The sequence below is a fragment of the Pseudorca crassidens genome, chromosome 5, assembly GCF_039906515.1.
Source record: "Pseudorca crassidens isolate mPseCra1 chromosome 5, mPseCra1.hap1, whole genome shotgun sequence".
Lineage (NCBI taxonomy): Eukaryota > Metazoa > Chordata > Mammalia > Artiodactyla > Delphinidae > Pseudorca > Pseudorca crassidens.
Window position 1 is genome coordinate 139,029,859 of NC_090300.1, and position 21,089 is coordinate 139,050,947.

At 43.5% G+C, this 21,089-nt stretch overlaps 1 protein-coding gene across 3 annotated transcripts in view; it reads right to left on the reverse strand.

Annotated features, from left to right (window-relative positions):
• Positions 1-12,154: 12,154 nt before the first annotated feature.
• RUNX1 (RUNX family transcription factor 1) overlaps positions 12,155-21,089 on the reverse strand; it is a 247,017-nt gene continuing 238,082 nt past the window's right edge. For all 3 annotated transcript variants that reach the window (XM_067739431.1, XM_067739429.1, XM_067739430.1), the window contains one exon: positions 12,155-17,134. In XM_067739431.1, the coding sequence (XP_067595532.1) occupies positions 16,659-17,134 (476 nt within the window). In that variant the 3' untranslated portion in view covers positions 12,155-16,658. The remainder of the gene's footprint in view (positions 17,135-21,089) is intronic.

The following is a 21,089-nucleotide window of genomic DNA, read 5'->3' on the forward strand; positions in this document are numbered from 1 at the left end:
TGGAGGGTAGACAGCATGCCTGGGGCCACACAGTGAGGTGGGTGTGAGGGAAGAGAGAGAGTGAGGAAGCAGGCCTGGGGTTCTGCTTTTATTGGGGTCGAGAAGGGGGGCCTAGGGTTTGGCCGGTTCATTCTTTATTGGTGAATTGAAAACCTAAGAGTGAGAATTAAAGCGCGGGAAATAATGAACAAATAGCCCAAATAGTTATCTACGCCAACCAGAGATCTTTAAAACAAAGGAAACTTCAGCGGTGGGGTGGCCTGGCTCTTTGTCTAGTCTCTGGCTGGCGATCTGTTTATTTGAGATAGCTTCTTTGAAGTAGATGTCTCAGCAATCAAAAGCTTAAGTAGGACACTCGCATTACAATAATAATAAAAAACCCCAACTGTCAGACACTTATATTCATGGGTACTCTAGCTTACAACATGCATCTTTGACATTACAATCTACTATGAATTAGTATTTTTTATCACTCATGAATAATGCAAGGATCGTAAGACACCTTAACTTTTCTTTTTGCCTTTAGTGTTATTATCAGGACATATTTTAAATTTCTCTATATAGTTTAAACCTCACAAGACATTATTATCACAAATTTATACCCAGGTGTTTTACCATTTCCATTACTCTTCATTCCATTGTATACTTCCATATGGAATCATTTTCCTTCTACCCAAAGAATTCTGTTTGTACTTGCTCTGTGCTGCAGTCCTATTTGGTGACAAATTGTTTGTTTTTGTCAGTTTGTCTAAAACTGTCTTTACTCCATCACTTTAAAATATATTTTGACTGAGTTCTAAGATTGCATATTTTCTTTCAGCACTTGGAAGACACCGTTATTCTCTAGGTTTTGCTTTTTCTGTTTAAAAATTATCTGTCAGCTGTATGGTTGCTCTTTTTTTTTTTTTTTTTTGGTTGCTCTTTTGAAGGTAATATGTCTTTATTTCTCTCTCTGGCTAATTGTAAGAGTTTTTTGCCCTTTGTTTTTGGTTTTCAACAATTTTACTATTATGTACCTAAGGATAGTTTTCTTAGTATTTATACTGCTGGCTTTTTTTGTTTTTAATTTTTTTTAACAGTTTAAAATCTGTGGCTTGATGCCATTGGTTGTGGACATTTTTGGTTGTCATCTCTTTGAACATTGTATCTCTCTATTTTCTTTTTCTTCTCCTGGAATTTTGATTACATGTGTATCAGACCTTTCACCATGTACCATATGTTTCTTGTGCTGTGTTCTGTACATACTTTTTTTTTTTTAACTCTGGATATTACTTTTGACCTGTTTTCCAGTTCACTAATCCTCTCTTCAGCTGTCTCTCATTTACTATTAAATTCATTGATTAAGTTCTGAATTTCAGTACAAGTACTTTTCAGTTGTAGAATGTCTACTTTTTCTTTTGCTGAGGATCAACACCATAGCCATCTAACTTTCTTGCATTTATTAATCACATATATTTTGAAGTCCATATCTAATAATACCTGTGGGACTATTTCTTTAATCTGTGATTTCTCTCGGTTTTCAGTTATTTGTTCACGTCTTTTGGTGCACCAAATAATATCCAATTGAACGCTAAGCATTGTGTATAAACATTTTTTGAGGTAATTTGAGGCTCTATATGGTTTTAGTATATTGGTTCCTTAAGTCCATGCTCCCTTGGCTTGATGTTCTCAAACATACACACACACACGGAAGATTATTTTTTTAGTTCTTATCTCTGGGAGTGTTGATTTGCAACACACTAGTCCATCATTACTGGAGGCAGGGATCTTTCAAAATCTACTTTTCACCTACCACATGCATAAATCTTTTAACTTCAAGATAGGCAGCCTGGTATACTTCTGAGAACCAAGTCTTTGAAAACCGAAATTATATTTATGATGTCAGGAAAGGCATAAATTAAAACTGAAAGCTTCTGGCATTTATTAATCCTCCAGTTTTGTCCATCATCTCTTTGTCTGTGTAAGAAATACTTCAGCTGTCCCAAAGTTCAGATTTGAACTCAGCGTTGAATGTAAAGATGTTGCAAAGACCACACAAGGTAAACATGTAGGGACCACGACTGGTAAACAATGTGACCTGGTCCCCAGGCTGTACATGGCTTTGGAACCATTCTTTACACTTCAAGTTCTGGCAGCACCAGGCGAACTGGTGTTTTATAAGCTCTTATCTTTTTCCTGACTTTGTGATGGTTTCTTTTGTCAATGTGACCAACCAATTTTTAACCAGAGTTATGGCATCTTCAGAATGATATTACCTATGGAGGTTCTGACCTGCACCCTTTAAAATTCAGTTTCATTAAAGGGAGGCTGGGCCTTTTAACATGTTGGAAATAGTGTTGAATCCTCCATTAAAGACATTTCTTTACACAAACTGTAGGACTCAGTGTTAAGACAAGATGGGAAGAGCCTAATGGGCCATTCTGAAAGAACTACCTGTTAAAAGGTAAAGTACAGCATGTTTTAAGTGACAAGCCCAAGAGCTGAACATGACTCTTTGATCTTAAAAGGCTCATAAACAGGGGCAGTGCACTTGCAGACCTGTATTTATGTATTCAAATACTGGGAGAAAATCCAATCAGAGTCTCAGGACTGCAGGAGTTTGCAGTTTAGACAAAAAGAGGCTGTGGGGGAGGGCAATTACATCAAACTTTTTACAGCATGGAGCAAGCTTTCTTCCTTCCTTGTTAACCAATGAACTGGAATCTTGCTAAGAGCTTGTTTTTTAAGTGAGGTTTGAACCAATCATTACACAGACGTGAGGTATTTGTGAAGAAAGAAAGAGACAATGGAAACCAAAAGAAGGGATGTTTTGTTTCTGAATTAAATCTGTGGTCGTTACCACCTTCTTTTACTTCAGTGAAGGGTGTCCAACTATCTCCTATCCATCAGTGCTATATATATATAGATAGATAGATAGATAGATAGATAGATATAGATATAGATATAGATACAGATATAGATATAGATAGATAGATAGATAGATAGATACCCCTTCTTTGGTATTGAAATCATTAACCACATATGGATGGAGAGTTAATCTATGGACAACATGCCTACTTCCTCTGTTTCATGGAGCAACTAGAGAGGGCTCATAAATAAGTGCAGGGCCCCTGTCAGGGCTTTGAAGGTGGTGGTTGTTAGGAGACATTCAAAGGAAGTCAAATAGCTATGCAACTTACACTCATGGCTACTTTCAGTCTCAATAGCATGTTGGCGTTTTCTCTTCCCCTGACCCAGATAGTCCATCCTTGAGAAGAAGTAAATTCTACCTTGCATAGAAGAACCACAGGCACTGGAATAGGGAATCTGAGTTGTGGTTCCAACAGCAGCCATTTACTCTTTTACCTGGTTCCCATGGTGACCACAGGTATGTATTTGTCACATGAGAGTTTGGTTCTAGGGATCCAAGGAAACCTTGGGCCAGAGCAAACTCTATTGAGTGAGTTCTGATCTCATTAGCTGTCTACTTAAACTAAGTTCTATGAATAATAAAATAAATACACATATTTACCACCTAAGCAAAGAAACAGAACATAACAGCATCCCAGAATCTCCTCAGTGTCCCTCCCCTTACTCACCAAATGTAACTGAGTATCCTGAATTTGGTATTAATCACTCCCCAATTTTCTTACGACACCTATGTATGAATCTCTAAAAACTAATTATTTCGCTTTGCTTGCTTTTGAAGTTTACATAAATGGAATTATACTCTATATAGTCTTCTGTTTTTTTCCCCTATAGTTTATCTTGTTACATACAATGGTAGTTCATTCACTTTCACATATACAAATACTATCCCAGTTTAAGAATAAAACACAACTTATTTATTCATTCTTCTGTAGTGGACACTGGTGTTTCCAGGTTTTGCTATCACCATTGGTGCTGCTATTCGCATTTGTACACATCTCTTGGTGTGTATGAAGAGAATTTATGGAGTATGTTTTTACTGGTAGAAATGTTGGGACTTCGGGTAAGTAGGCATTCCGGTGTTTTGAGAGTAGCGTCAACTTGTTTTCCAAACGTGGTTAAACTAATTTATTTTCCCAACTGCGAAGTTTGGGAGCTATAGTGCTCTTCATCCACTCCGATGTGTTCCATTGTCCTCCTTTTCATTTTTTTTTGCCAAATATATTTATTATTCAAAATGGTTAAATGGTGCTTCCCTGGTGGCGCAGTGGTTGAGAGTCCGCCTGCCAATGCAGGGGACACGGTTTCGTGTCCTGGTCCGGGAAGATCCCACATGCCGAGGAGCGGCTGGGCCCGTGAGCCATGGCCACTGAGCCTGCGCGTCCGGAGCCTGTGCTCCGCAATGGGAGAGGCCACAGAAGTGAGAGGCCCGCGTACCGCAAAAAAAAAAAAAAAAAAAAAAAAAAAACCCAAAATGATTAAATGGACATTTTTATTTGTACCTTAACCGTGTGGATGCTGAAGCTTGTAGGTTTCAAGTCATTTGATTAGGTTTAAGGAACATAGATTCTGGGAATGTGTTATCTGTAGGAAGGCGATCATATTACCCAAAACCAATCCATAGAAAGCCTGCCTAATGATCAATCAGCTAATGGTCAGTTCTCTTCAAATTCACCTCTTTGAAAGTTTTGCATCTGTTTGGAAGCCCTTCATGTGAAACGAAATACAAAGCACCATTACTAAGTAAAATTAAACTAAAATATAAAAACCAATATAGCTTAACATTTGAGAAAAGGAGCTTTAGAATAAAAGCTTAAAAGGCCCACATTTATTCACAAGGGGAACAAAGGACACTCAATTAAAAAAAAAATATTATCCATAAAACACTTCAAGCTTGCTGACTGCTTGTCAAAGATTAAAAAAAGAAAGTCAGAATTGCCCTTAGACATATTCAACAGTTTAAAAACCAGGATGGAAAGTGAGGATGAGACATGGGGAAAAAATGCCAAAACCTTTGAAGCTGGATTGAATTTTAGGGTGACTTGACTCTCTCAGGCAAATGGATCGCAGGCCAAGTAGTTTGCAACAAGATGACCTAGACACTTTTGAGTTGTCACAAACCCTAGGGCCGAGTTAGGGATGAGCCCTCCGTGAGGGCACTAGGCTGTTCATCACGGTAGTTTCTGGAGCCACCCTAGTACCCCCTCCCACGTCCTCATTACTTTGTAGTCCCTGAACACCCTGAAAGACCCTTGGTAACCTGGGAGGGACTAGAGTTTGGGAGAAAAGAAATCACTTTTTCCCCTAGCCACTGCTTCTGCTGGAGGTGACCCAACAGAAACCATTTATGTATGTGTGTCAATTAGGATTGTCTGTCTGCGGTGACAGGAAATGCCACAGATGAGTGGCTTAAGTGAGAGAGAAATATTTAGTGTTCTTGGGTGTAGATGGATCCAGATGCAGGCAGCCCAGGGCTGGGATGAGGGCTCCACAAAGGCACTGGGCCAGGCTCCTTCTAATGCCGGCTGCCCTTCTTGGGCTGTGGCCCTCTCCCTCTAACCATCACCTCCCCATTCTAGGCAGCAAGGCTGGGGAAGGGATGAAGAAGATATGCATTTAAGATTTTCCAGAAGCTGCCACACCACACCTTCACTTAGATAACATTGGCCATAAATTTGTCACATGGGACACCAAACTGCAAGGGAGCCTGGGAGATGTGGTCTTTCTTCCAGGCAGTCATGTGCCCAAGGGAATCTCTTACTAAGGAAAATAGAGATTGGGATAAGCAACTAGCAGGTTTTCACTCTCTTAAATTCGTTAATGGAAGGGAGATACAGGTATTTCAGCTCTGTGAATCCTATCGTTTTTGCAGGTTTTAACATGCAGGCCATTCTGTTTGGCAATCAAAATCAAGGTGCACAGAAACTTTGTGAAATTCTCCCTCCATCCTTGGGTGCCAGCTGGTTGGCATAAGAGGAAGATGAGCTAACACTTAGGACACTGCTGTGGGGCTGCCTGCCTGTGGGCAGTAAGGCCAAAGGAAGAGGAAATCCCTCACTTATCAAAGTAGACCATGAGGACATGCAGAGGAGAGTTCAAGGGTCCCCCTTGTTTTGCAAAGAGTCAGCTCTAGATCATGGAGTACATGTCAGAAAATGGAATACAGCTTTCTTATCAAACCTATGCGTGTGGCTCTCAAGCAGCATTCCTAACAAGCAAGGTAGATCAACTTTTTTCATAGCTTCTCTTTCCACCTGGATGGATCCTTCATTGTTGGAAGAAATCTTGAAGAGCATATACAGTCCAGTCTCTCCTTCCCCTGCCCCACCATGAGACTGGGGTCCCTTGACAAACTCAATCTTCCCCACATTTCCATCTCAGAGAATGGCTACATCATTCTTCTGGTTTCTCAGGCCCAAATCCTTGAAGGTGTCCTCAGATCCTTTCTTTCTCACACACCAGATCTAACCCATCAGCATACCCTGTGGATTCTACTTTGAAAATGGATTCAGAATCCAAACGACCCTTGCTACCTCTACTGTCACATCTCTTACCTACCTGGAGAGCCTAGCTGAGCAGGTGAACAGGAGCGGAAACCCAACCCTGCCTCACTCACTGAATCATGTGCTTTGCTCCAAGGCTGTCCATTTGGACAAGGGGCACCCTTTTCTATTTGCACCAAGATGCCCTGTAGACAGGCAACTGCCTCATATGTTAGCTCATGTCACTCATCTGCTCAAAACCCTCTCACTAAGAAGAAAGTCAAAATCCCACAATAATGGCTGTGTGTGACCTGGTCCTGCTCCCTCTGTGACATCATCTCCTTTTACTTTGGTCACACTGGGCTTCTCAATCGATCTCAGATATACCACGCAAGGTCCTGCCTTGGGGCCTTCGCACTTCCTGTCCCCTTTGCTTAAAGTCCCTAAAATGGCTCACTCCCCCTTTCATCCTTCAAGACATCTAATGTTCCGTCTTTGGAGCGCACCATCTTCCTTACCCTCCATAGCTGTACCCCCATCTGCTGTGGGCTGAAAAGATGTGTTCAAGTTTTAACCCCCGGTACCGTACCTGTGAATGTGATCTTATTTGGAAATAGGATCTTCGTAGATGTGGTCAAGATAAGATGAGGTGATACTAGATTAGAGTGGATTTTAATCCAGCGACTGGAGTCCTTATAAGAAGAGGGAACTTTGCACACAGAAACACACAGGGAAGAACGTCTAATGAAAGAGGCAGAGATTCCAGCACTACATGTACAAGGCAAGGAACACCAAGGATTGGGGTAAGCATCAGGTTCTCCCTCAGAGTCTACAAATGGAGTCAACCTTGCCAACGTCTTGATCTTGGACTTCTGGCTTCCAGAATTGTGAGACTAAATATCTGTTGTTTGAAGCCATCTAGTTTGTGGTACTTTGTTACAGCAATCCCAGGGAATGATTATGCCCTCTGACATACAGTGTATTACTTGTTCATTGGTTTGGGGTCTGCCTCCCCTTTAGGAGGGAAAGGACTCTGTGCTTCACTGCCATAGGATACATTTTTGATGAAGGTAGCGATTCTGTAAGAGAGACACTGCAGCTTTTAACTACCTGCAGAAACCCTCATGTAATCAAGGAAGAAAGTGGTCTCATACAGTTATTTGTAATAACAAATAATCGTACTTTGTATGTGTGTAAGATTTTTCATCCTCAAAGCCCTTTCAAAACATTAATTAATCCTTACAACAGCATCAGTGAAATGGAAACGAGGGAGAATTTAAAGTATGCAAAATTTAATTTCTAATGTTAAAATTTGGCCCACGACTAATACTTCTCCTGCCTGGGCAGTAAACACATTCCATGCCATCTCCTCTCCCTTTGTAAAAGTGAGCTGGGAACTTAGTTCTGTAATATGTCAAGAAGGAGGCACACCTATTCCTGAGAAACCCCCAGGGGTGGGGACAGGTATTTGTGTATCAGAGAGAGGGGTGGATTCAAAGTTCCCTTAGGATGCTGGGATCTAGGATGCTGAGACCCTTCCTAAGGTAAGTCGTGGACACAAGGTTTTGAACAAATATGTGGAGAATTCTGTCAGGGCATAAGACAAAGCTCAGCCAATGGTGCCAAACTGAAAAAGAAAAGAAAAGAAAGGAAAGAAAGGAAAGAAAGGAAAGAAAGAAAGAAAGAAAGAAAGAAAGAAAGAAAGAAAGAAAGAAAGAAAGAAAAGAAAGAAGGAAAGAAAGGAAGAAAGAAAGAAGGAAAGAAAGAAAGAAGAAAAGAAGAAAGGAAGAAAGAAAGGAAGAAAGGAAAGGAAGAAAGAAAGAAAGAGAGAGAAAGAAAGAAAGAAAAGAAAGAAAGGAAGAAACAGAAAGAGAAAGAAAGGAAGGAAGGAAGAAAGAAAAAAGAAAGGAAGGAAGAAAGAAAAAGAAAGAGAAAGAAGGAAGGAAAGAAAGAGAAAGAGAGGAAGAAAGGAAAGGAAGAAAGAAAGAGAGAGAAAGAAAAGAAAGAAAGAAAGGAACAGAAAGAAAGGAAGAAAGAGAAAGAAAGAAAAGGAAAGAAAGAAGGAAGGAAAGAAAGGAAAAAAGAAAAAGAAAGAAAGAAAGAAGGAAGGAAAGAAAGAAAGAAGGAAGGAAGGAAGGAGAGGGAGGGAGGGAAGAAGGAAGGAAGGAAGGAAAAACAAAAGAAAAAGAAAAAGAAAAATTGGTGGTGACCTCTTGCAGTCATAGGCCACATTTGGATACTTTGGTGAGGATTTTATCAGCATCCTCTGGTTGCCGGGGAGTGGGGGGAACTTGGCTTTGTCCAAAGTGGGCCCAAAGTGACAGGCAACAGGGAGATGCTTCTAGAGCCCTGAACCTTTGGATTCTCTAGGCTGGAGGGGTGAAGGGGGGGTGCACAAACACTCAGAAGAAAGGGGAGCTGCCCATCCCCTACGGAGCAAAGAGAGTGCTTCATGCTGGGAGCATCTGGCCCTTGCATCCCACAGGGCTTGCCGCCTGCTGGTAGAGCTGCTCCAGCCAACGGAGGGAGAGCATCATTTTCCATTTCTTAAATGTGGCCTGTGTGTAGGGAGTTCCTTCCAAAGAGTACAGTACAGAAAGGGGGAAGTAAAGGGTGACTTTGCAGAGGAGAATCTGCCAAACACCACTCCCCACCAGCTGATCAAGGTCAATGTCAACAGTCATAAGTCATGTTGATCATACATACACTTCGTATGATATGGTAAGAATAGCATGGTACCTCTGTGATCATCTTCCCCAAACCCATAACCCCAGTCAAGTCACAAGAGAAAACAGCAGAAAATTCTGATAGAGGGGCATCCTACGATACACCTGACTAGTACTCTTCAAAAGTATCGTGACCCTCCTAAACAAGGGAAGTCTGAGAAAATGTCCCTGCCCAGAGGAGCCTAAGAAGCCCTGACAATGAAATGTAATGCTGGACCCTGGAACAGAAAAAGGACATTAGGTGAATCCTAAGAACATCTGAATAAACTATGGACTTCAGTTAATAATGAGGTATCAATATTGGCTCACTCGTTGTTGCAAATGTACCACCTTAATGTTTAAGATGTTAATAACCCGGGAAATTGTGTGCTGGTGTCAGGAGGTATGTGTAGGGGTCGGGGAGATGGGAACTCTCCTACTATCTGCTCAGTTTCTCTGTAATCCTAAAACTGTCCTAAAAATCGAATTTATTAATTAAAGATAAATAGATAAATGGAGGGCAGACTCGGGAAGGTGTGGAGGACTCCTGCAGAAGCTTCCCCTCAGAATTCATGGGGTCTGCCTGACATGCTCGGTCCTGCAGGGAAGGAGACTTTAATCTGGAACCCCTCCCCGGTCTCGAGCGCTGAGCAGGGTTGAACCATTTCCATGGAAGCCCTGTGGGCTCCAAGCCCTGCCCCCCTTTACCAGAAACCCTCCCACAATCATCTCTCCCTTCTGTTTTTCAGACTAGCAAGAAGCAGCATTATTTGAAGAGCCCGGCCACCCTTGAAGGTTTAGACAACTCTTTTGTCATCAAGGAATGTCTAGCGTCTCTCAGAGCTTCAGTACAGAAGAGTGATTAAGAGCAGGGGGTCCCGGGCTGGACTGCTGCTCCTCCAATAGCCGTGGGACCATGTGCATTACTTAACCTCATGGACCTCAGTCTCCTTATTTGCAAAATGGAGACAACAACAGGATCTCTCCCATGGGGCCAGTGTCAGAATTGAAGAAGCTAGCCTACGTGAAGCGCTTAAACCAGAGCCCGGTTTGTAGTAGGCACTTGAAAAATGTTTGTTGTAATTCTTTTCTTCAGGCCGACACTCCTCCTCTGGAACGCTTTGAGCGCTTCTTCAGAAGATTCAAAATCTCTCTGACACTAAGGTCTGGATTAAACGCCTGCTACAGACAGCCATCAAGCATCTACCTGGCAAGTTTCCGTTTTCTTCTTCCTAGTACAGGGCCCCGACCCTAGAAATCTAATTCAATAAAACCTTCCGAAACAGGTATCTGGAGGTACCTGTCAAAATGTAAAACTGTTTTGAACCAGCAGTTGCTTTTAAACGTACAAAAATTCTAGCACAAGGTGCTAAGATATATACAGAGAACGGTTGTCATAGCAAGATGTTGGGAGCAACCTAGATGTCCAGCAATAAATGAAGGGGTAAATGGATTAGTACAACCATGAAATGCTATGCAGTGCAGTCGTTAAAAAGAATGATGGAGATCTAAGCTGACCGATGTGGAAGGATGCACGCTGTATACATATTAAGTGAAAAATCTATGCAATGATATGTATCATCTGATGCCTTTTTGCTTAGGTGTAGATTAAATACATGGTGTATGTTACGGTTATAGAAAAGAGTCTGGAATGGTGAACACGGAACAGTGACTAGCAACAGCAAGGCAGGGATTGGGCAAAGTGGAAGTTATTTAAACTTGCTATTTGATATTGTTTACATGTTTAATAACGTGTGGTATCACTTCGTGTATTTAACATTTATTGAGCATGTATTATGTGCCAAGGACTTTTTAAAGTGTTTGATATGTATTAACTTATTTAAATTTCATAACTTAAAACAGTATCATCTCTATTTTACAGGTGAGAAAAACTAGGTCACTAGTTTAACTTGTTCCCTTGTGTGAGACAGAACTAGAACTCAGACCCTGAGTCCATGCTTCCAGCAGCTCCCCTAGGCTCCCTTTCGGAATGTATATAACCCAGTCCTTCCACCCATTTCCTGCCCCTGCTCATTAGCCATTAACTCCTACGTCTGGGATTTCTTTTCTTTTTTTTAAGTTTTTTTTTTTTTTTGATGAGGACCATTTTTAAAGTCTTTATTGAATTTGTTACAATATTGGTTCTGTTTTACGTTTTGGTTTTTTGTCCACAAGGCATGTGGGATCTTAGCTCCCTGACCAGAGACTGAACCCGCACCCCCTACATTGGAAGGCAAAGTCTTAACCACTGGACCGCCAGGGAAGTCCCTGTGATTCCTTTTTTTTTGGCGTTACGCGGGCCTCTCACTGCTGTGGCCTCTCCCGTTGCAGAGCACAGGCTCCAGACGCGCAGGTTCAGCAGCCATGGCTCACGGGACCAGCCGCTCCGTGGCATGTGGGATCTTCCCGGACTGGGGCACGAACCTGCATCCCCTGCGTCGGCAGGCGGACTCTCAACCACTGCGCCACCAGGGAAGCCCCGTGATTTCTTTTGATCGCACTTGCTTAGGTTCCTGACATTCTGTGTGGCCATCCTGTAGGTCACTTCGGACCATGAGGTGGCAACGGCAAGACCTGGGAAGCAGCTTTAGCCCAGTCCTCGGCTGAGAGGTACATTGGGTCACACAGAGCCTTGAGACTGAAGTACTAATACTCCTCTGCACAGGGCTGGTGGTGAGGGAAGCCCGTATAAACAACTTCCCATCACAGGCACCAAATTTACAGAAATGGAGGCGGGTAAGGGTGTCCGGCCTCAGGTTCAACATACACCCTTTCCACCTTGTGTTTGAAAATCCCACTTAATTCCTTTCTTTTGTAAGACAGGCATTTATGCCGTTTATGCATGTTTCGGTGTTCCTTCATACCCACAGCAGCAACCCCAGGAGCCTGGGCTGTGCCTAGGCCGTGGTGCTGTCGGCAGCAGGAGGCCCTGGGAGGTAGAGGCACAGACTTCAGCTTGCAGACTATAAACTGCCCGTTGAAGGCGGTTTCCCGTGTGCTGCATGGGGCTTCAGTTGGCTTCCCAGCCCTCCATCTCAGAGAAAGACAAAACCAATGTGATATGGTGTACGTACTTGCCAAACTGTTTATTTGCCATTCACTAGTTATAATACTGGATTTACACAAGAAACTGTGGTACAAAGAAAGTAAGGCCCCGTGGTTCCTGGGCAGCAGCAGTCCAGCTGCCCTGCACAGGCTGGGCCCGGTGGATGCTCCTGGCAGAGGGGGCAGCCACTGTGACTACGTGCGGTGAGTGGAATCACGCACAGTGGAGCGTCTGCTCTCCTGCGCTATCTAGAAACACCTCGGAGAGGGGCTTCTGGGGTGTCCTCTCACAATGTATCTGGTTTAAAACTCAAGATTGGCAGTTCCCTTGCAGAAAATGTTCACTAGGTTAGTACGAGGGAGAAAGAAACCACACACAAATTTCCAGGATGCTTTGGGAACAGATCCAGTAAGTGCTACACAAATAGACACGAAGTGGAACCTAGTCAAGTAGTGTGCATTTCCCATCGTTACTTTTTCAATAGATGTGTTATACTGTCATTTCAATTTGGAAGTTTATTTTTTTCCATTGATTTTTATACATCCAGAATAGCACAAATAACCAACAGGTTTTTTTTTTTTTTGCACATTCATTTCCCCAGAACAAAAAGTGAACTTCTTAAAAAAAAAATTAGAACCATGCTATTAGCTCTTTACAAAAGTGAATAAAAAGTAGCTCGTTTTTAAGTCTAAAATAAACAAAGTAGAAAGAAGCAGTTTTTTTTTTGTCTACAGTATTTAGCAAACATAAGAAATGTCCTTAGAAACACACACAAAAAATTGAAAAAAAAATTATTACAGGTATTAACAATATTTTATAATGAAGCTTAAAATCTATTTACATACATAAATACAATTAACTTTGTTGATGCAACTCTTCTGGAAGGAAAAAACAAGGCCAAATGATCAGCCTTATCCATACTGATCTGGCTAAAGGGTGGGGGAAACTCCAAACAAAGAAACAGACAAACAAAGACTGTATACTGCGGGTAAACAAAAAGGCATTTTGTTCAGATGTAAAAAATGTTTTCTGATATCATTGTTAAACTGACTTTTCATGTATAAAAGACCCCAAACATGTCATCCCCCAGAAAACAAAAAAACACCAGAACCAAAAATCACCAGGACAGAATGTCCCAAGGAAACAGGTATTTCAAGACAGAAATCCGCAGTCCTAAATTGCAGTACATTTGAGTGAAACCATTCATTTCCTTTCTAATCAGAGCATTTCTGTTTATCTGCACAGAAACCCTAGGCAGCAGAAAGGCTGTCTGTTAAGTCACTGATTGTAATTTGCCCAGGAAGGCTTCTATTGCTGCATTTGGACAGCAAGCAGATCCAAAAGGGTTGGCAATGTCTCCATTCTGCTGGAAGAAACCCATAGGCAGGAGAAAGGCTGACTCACTCTGTTCCTTTATGTAAAGGGAGGAAACGTGTTTGGTGTCGGGATGGGTGTGCGTGCTATCTCCTTACACAAAACTGGAGAATGGAGGAGGGAAGAGGTGGGATTTGGAGGAGGGACGGGGAGAGACAAAGAGGGAGATAATTGCGGGGGGCAGAGAAAGAGAAAAATAGAAGTATTTTTAGATAGTGAGAAAAACAAAAATAACTGAAATATGTCTATGTTGAAATGATAAATAAGGGCATGAACGAGCAGTAAAGATGGCTATTTAATCTTTCTTCTCCTGGACCAGTGCTCCCAGATACATCCAGTTATTACTTAATTGGCTTAAGGATCTACTTCATAAAAGGACCACCTTAATTTAACCTGAAGGCAATAGAATGGAATTCCTCAGGGGAAAAATGCATTAAGTATGAGACCTATCTCCGAAACAACTAAGGTTTGACTTTTTTTTTTTTTCTGGAAAGATTAAATACTATACATGCTGGTAAGGGTCTGTGAAACTCTGAATGGCCAAACCTGTGGGTCCACGACAAAGTGACAAGCTCTCCTCACACATGGCTTTGAGAGTGAAGATTCAATGTGAGAGATTATCTGATTTCCCTTGTAGGGCATTGGGCTGATTTTGAGTTGGAATATCTTCAGGTACCAGAACTAAACTGAAAAGTATACATTTTTTTCCTTCATTTTTTTTAACCAACATTTTGTCAGGTCAGATAAGGCAACGTGCTGAAAAGAACGTTGATCATGAAAAGAAGGCTGATCATGAAAAGAAAGTTGAATTTGGGGCCAATGGGCTAATGGTCCTTTTCAGAAATAAAAAGTTTTAAATTTACTGACATTTAAGGGTCATTTTGCTGTAAAAATGTAACATAGAATAAAACATGAAAATGTGTCATGGAGGGAGAATTATGCCTAAAATGAAAATAAATATATTCTGAGTTTCTCCAAGATCGGCTTTAGCTCTTTTCTAGATAAGAACGACCTGACTGACAACACAAACTGCTTTACTCTTACCAAAGTGCTACTGCATCTGTGTATAACAAATAATATATATATATATATAAGAAAACTCAAAAACAAGTTGTTTTAAATAAGACCAGCTGTTTTGCTGCCTGCAGCCAAAGATCTTTCTAATTTGAATCCTTAAATTTATAAAATAAAAATCGAACACTGTTCTGAAGTCCTGCTTTCAAATACTCTTCAGAGTTGACCTGAAATCGTTTCAACTAATTTAAGAGGTACATTAAATAACAACCAGATCATTTTTGAGCACACATATGTCAAAATCAGCAGTTAGTATTTATGAGTTGTACAACAACTGCATTCTGACCAAATCCTCCAATAAAAATAGTGCCATAAAATTTACAGTGACATTGGGTATGTTTGGATTGTAGCCATGGGCAGCAGTGACATGAATCTTTCCTGTCATGCTAATGCACGGGTAAAAGTGCACACACCCTACGGGGTAGGGTCTCAGCCTAGTGAGAACAACACCAAGATGGGTGGTCAGTGAGCAGCATGGGACGGGGTCCTGCACAGGTGGGACGATGCTCTCCCATATGACTCCACTGAGGCACACGGAGGGGATTTGGCTTGTTCAGGCCTGCTTCTGGGCCCACCCTATGAAAACTGAGCTGGAGACCTTCAGCTGTCAAAGGCATCCGGTCTAGTCCCTTCCACTCCCAGCCTTGGGGGACAGCCACAAGTTTCGTTCTGCATCAATGAACACGTACTCTATCAAAGAGGAATATTTTCTTGGAGCTAAAAAAACCTGAACTCTAGATTCAGATGATCTCCTCTCTTGATCTCCAGAATCAAGCAGTTAAGGAACCCCTGAATTCATCCACTCAGTTTCCATGGGGATACCGCTCCTCCACACAGCTTACTTCAGATTCATTCTGTTACAAAGCATGTCTGACATTAACAAGAGGCCATGGAGTGAGAAAACCCCTAGGCAGAAAATAGATCCTCTCCAGAGGTGCAATCATGGCATCTGCGTGAACCCTCTGGAACCAGATTTGACCTTCTCCGTTTGAAGGGAGGGAGTCAGATATGAGACCCTTTGTCGAGCTTGGCAGAAAATTCCATACTTTAGATCTTTGGAGTGACCCTCAGTATCTAAAAAGCCTACTGAAAACATTGCTGCGTTAGCTACCAACTCGTTTGATTAACATTAAAGGGAGTTTAATGTAAACAATATTTAGATAACCAAGTGATCACATTACCCATCCTTTTTTTCCAACTTTCTTCAATGTGATACAATTAACTTTGGCTACTATCAAAAACAAAAACTGTAGTACTTGATATTTTTCTTCTTAATATAAGTACATTTAAATAATAAAAAAAGTATCAACACATTAAGTAAGTGTCTAAACATCAAGATACATAAATATCTAGGGATTCCTTGTGGGAATACAGTAGTTGAAAATGACCCAAAGCTGTAGCCGTTTCTCAAAAAACAACTACAAAAAAAGTCCAAAAAAAAGTTAAATAAAACTTACAGAAAAAGGAATCATATTTCTTTCATTTGTCAAAGCAAGAAAGAAGCAAGCTCAAATTTATGTATATATAAAAATAAAAATCACCCCAAATGCAAATACGCATTTTGCAATTTATAAGGTGCTGCAAAAGAAAATTAAAAATATGAATTTGATGCCAAACAGAATGAGTTGCATCTCCCCACCCCCCCCCAAAAAAAACCCCGAAAAACCCGAATTCCATACTCTTTGGAATAAACAACTTGGTTAAAAAGTGAAGTCAAGGGTATAAAATCTTTCTTTTATTCACAGCATTGCTAAATCAGAAGCATTCACAGTTTCCCTCTGGGAATCTTTCTGTTTGCCTTACAGCGTGTCCACGGGGTGGTGAAGCGGACACCCTCAAGTTGCATCAGGTTAGAAAAATCTGAGATGGGCCAACGGCAATTGCCGGACTTGAGAAGCACAGGTGGCCCCGAGGCCCCGCCCGGAGCGACATCACCATGGCAGTTGGCAGCGGCGCGCTCCCCAGGGCCGGCGGCCGGGCCCTCGCGGGTTTCCCAAGCACACGAGGCCGGAGCCCGAAGGAGGCGCTTCCGGGACGACGCCCGGCCGCACGGAGAGCGCGTGCGCAGCCTCAGTAGGGTCGCCACACGGCCTCCTCGAGGCGCGCGGCGGGCGCCATGTTGGTTGGGGAGTTGCTGTGGCTGCCCTCGGCCTCCACCACGTCGTTCTGGTTCGGGAGGCTGGGGTTGAGCAGCGCTGAGCCGGTGGAGGCGTTGGTGCAGGGCGGCAGAATGCGCGGCGGCGAGCGCTCGCCGCCCACCATGGAGAACTGGTAGGAGCCGGCTGACGCGCCGTAGTACAGGTGGTAGGACGGCGAGCTGGCCTGGAACGGGCCGCCCTGCGCCTGCGACGAGCCAGGGTAGGGCGGCGGCAGGTACGTGTGGTAGCGTGTGGCCGAGCTCATGGCCGACATGCCGATGCCGATGCCCGACGTGACGGGTGTCGGGGAGTAGGTGAAGGCGCCGGGGTAGTGCATGCGGGGGTCGGAGATGGAGGGCAGCGCGGAAAACTGGCGCGGGTCGCCGAAGGCTGTTAGGTCGGGCGCGGCTGCAGGGAGGGAGAGAAAAATATCGTGAGACAGGGGTTCAAGGAGGCCACGCCCCTTCCCCCGCCGGCCCGCTCGCGAGAGGATTACCCAGAACGTTGCTGCCCAGACAGCTGATACGATGATGATGGTAATATACGATCTCATGCAACGTAATACGGTATATGATATAATACTTGCGTAATATAACCATATTTCTGTAACTCTGGGGTTGGCAAACCCACCTGCCAGATCCACCAGCTACCAATTTTTGTAAGCGCACAGGCTTACAATGAGTTTCACTTTTCTAAATGGTTGAAAAAGAAAAAAAAAAAATCAAAAGATGATGTCCTGACATGAAAATGATACGGCATTTAAATTTCAGTGTTCATACATGAAGTACTATTGGAAGGAGCCTGACTCATTCTTTTATGTATTATCTATGGCTGCTTTTTTTTTTTTTTTTTTTTTTGCGGTACGCGGGCCTCTCACTGTTGTGGCCTCTCCCGTTGTGGAGCACAGGCTCTGGACGTGCAGGCTCAGCGGCCATGGCTCACAGGCCTAGCCACTCCACGGCATGTGGGATCTTCCCGGACCGGGGCACGAACCCGTGTCCTCTGCATCGGCAGGTGGATTCTGAACCACTGCGCCACCAGGGAAGCCCTCTATGGCTGCTTTTAAATCACCGCCGCAGAGTTGAGTGGTCATGGCAGAGACTGGAGGGCCGGACTGTAGGGCTCAGAAAGTCTAAAATATTTAGAATCTGGCCCTTTGCAGAAAAGTTTGCCACCTCTCTATATAATCAACATATTAATATATCAATAGTAATGTACATTTAATCGGTGATATTAATATAACAATATATAACAAAACAATGTAACACTAGAACTACTAATATAATGGATGCATTAATAGATTAATATTAATAGAATATATATACGTAATACGGTATTGTCATAACAATATTAATATGTAATAACATTTTAATACGTTATAATACGTTTAAAACTGCTGTTTCGGTAGGCCCGGAATAGTTAAAAATTGGCCGTTTCCTATGGTTGAAGCTGATGCCCGCCATAGTAGTGACTGGGAGTGGGTGTCCGTGAACCGTCACATCACTCTTTCTCTCCCATATCTACCTTCAGACTAGTTCCACAGTTTTAGAAACAGTACAGCGTCGGTTTCACGTGCTTTTCTCTAAGATGCATCACCGGTTTGTTAAGAGGAGTGGCTGCAGGACCTTGACTTATCTGCTCCGTTTTTGTACATGTTGAAATTCTACCAGAAATGGCAGAGCTTTGTCTATACAACTCATTTGGTTAGGATGATGCATTTACCATTTCGCGGACTGGCTTTGGCTGTCCTTTGTGGCATCTCTTTGCATTTTCCTTAACCGCAGGCTGCCCTTGGGAACCACTCGTGGGTTTGGGTACTAGGATGGTTTCCTGTGTCCTGTAGATCAGAGTTTCCCAACAGTGGCATTACTGACATTTGGGGCCAGCTTTGTTGGGGTGATGTGGGTCTGGGATGGGTGTTTGGCAGCATCCTTGGCCTCTGCCCAGCAGATGTCAGTAATGAGCCCCACTCCCCCCATTGTGACAGCCAACAATGTCTCCCGACCTTTCAAATGCCCTGGGGGTAGGGGTGAGGGGGGCAAAAGTCCCCCGCCCCCGCTGAGAACCACCACTGTGCATGTAGGATGGTGTCCTGGGGTAGTTTCTGTTCCTCAGAATTATGCGTTAAATGACCAGACCGTAGTCTTTACGTCAGCAAACCCAAAAGACAGCAACAAAACAGCAGAGGCAAGAACTGAATGTTTTAAAATTTATCAGTTCTCAAATGAACATATGAAATAACTCCAAGCCCAAGATGGCATGTGGCCTGTGTCCTTTTGTGTTCAGGCCCACAGAGAAACCTGACTGAGCCAAAAGCTTGCTCTGAAAGGAAAGCCATCGGGTGGGTTCATCTGCTTTTGGACGGCATGGGCTGTTGATCAGCTTCCTCATATTTCAAGCCTGTTATTCCAGCAGGGAGAGCTAGTGTTCTCGTTCTCGCACGCTCTCTCTCTCTTTCTCTCTCCCCCTCCCCTTCCCTCCCTCCAAGTGAACTCCTGTAAATTTGGGGTGCCTCTGGTGAGGGGATATACTCTTCATCAGAGAGGTAATTATAGAAACAACAGAAGTCCGCAGCAAATCCCTCCACTGACGAGGAAACCAGGAGTCTGACTTTGAAATAAACACTCCTGTTAACCTTTTCAACGCGTCAGACGTGTGGGCAGGGAAAAAGTTGCAAACTGACAGTGGTTCTAGGGCAGCCCTTCCACGGACACTCTCTAGCTCGTCCTGAAGCCAGGCCGCACCTCATTCCACAGGGTTTGTCCCTGCCCTGTGGGGCCTTCTGTGAGCAAGCCCTGTGTCACTTGTTTGTGTTCACACAGAGAGCTGTGACATACTTGAGAGTTAACAGGAAGCTTTACTCCATTTTTCCAGTGAGATTTCTATAGTCCAGGGAGCAGCATTAGGCAAATACAGTCCATTTGTTGTCATCTGATGCAATACTCTGGACACAAATAAATGATTCCACCCATTATTCCTCTTGCTTCATTTGCCATGAGACAAAAAGGTGAATCCACTGGAAAATGAATGAAAGGTCACCCTGTTTCATGACTGTGTCTGGACATGCTCTGCCAGTCTGTTCCAACTGCTGTGTGGTAACCTGGTGATGACAGCAAGTTACTGGAATCCCAAGTGAGCCCGTGATTTGTCACGGACATAAGTAATGGAATGATGTTATGGTCTCAGCTGTCAGGAGAAAATAGTTCTTTCACTTGTGGGCAGAATATCTGGAAGATCTTAGATGTTGCCTGTGACTCTTCTTCTGGCCACATAGTACCAGTGTCACACTACAGAAGACCATCCGTTTGGCCAAATTGTCCTTTACACACACATTGTGATAACAAAACAACTTCGGCCCACTAGGTGGGCTCAGAGTCAAGTGACCTATTAAAATATTTGTTTTCATTTCTATGTCCGGTCTGACACCCGCTACCAAGCACGCCCCACCAGTGACGCACGGTTCACCCCCCCGGCCTTAGCTCATTTGTCCTTTTGGCTGGGCTTGTGCCCCCTTATTCGGTAGCAGTGTGGGCAGAGGTGGGGACCCCTGATATTCACAGGGAGCTTTTAAACAGTAGGAAATCTGGGGATTAGGCGGCGCAGGTATTTTAGTTGGAAATGTTGCCCCACCGATGGAGCTGAATATTTGCCATGACAGCTCAAGTCTTCATTCTGCAGCTTGTTGTGGATGAAAGCGGCCCTGCTCTGGGCCCCTCCCACTGCCCCCGAAGGATTAAACAGCCTGAGCAGATAATGGCTGCCTTAAAAGGATCTCGCATGACTCAGATTAATGCATGCTGTCTGTCGCCCAGGTTGGCAGCTAAACATTATTTTAAAAAAAAGAAAAGAAAACCTCCAGATGACAACTCTTTTCAGACAAGGTGTGGAGTCTGTCTGCAAAGGTAAGAGACAGACACAGAGCACAGGTCTCACCGGCCAGAGGAAGCCCAGGTGGCGCTAGGGGTGGGGAGAGGGGCAGAGCACAGAGCTGAGCTGGGGGGCGGGATTCAAGGAAAGCAGGCTCTCAAAGCAGCCACTTTTCTTTTAAGTATCCCAGACCCCTCCTGCCCACAGGTAGATGACAACACTTTTCAGGCCTGGGCTCCAGGCTCGATTTCTCAGAGGGAGACCTGCCAAGGTGGAGAGCAGTCTCCCATGCTATGCTCTGCCACCGGTGAAAGCTCCTCTGGCATTGTCCTGGGTCCACCGTCCAAGACAGCGCAGGGTCATGCTTGGGTGCTGAAATGGGATGCGGCTTTTATCTCCTTCATACCCTCATGCCATGAAACGCCCTTCCATTGCTCCTTGGCTAACTGAAGTCCAGGCTATTCAGAAGTGTAACTGTGAGACGGGATTGGGGAGG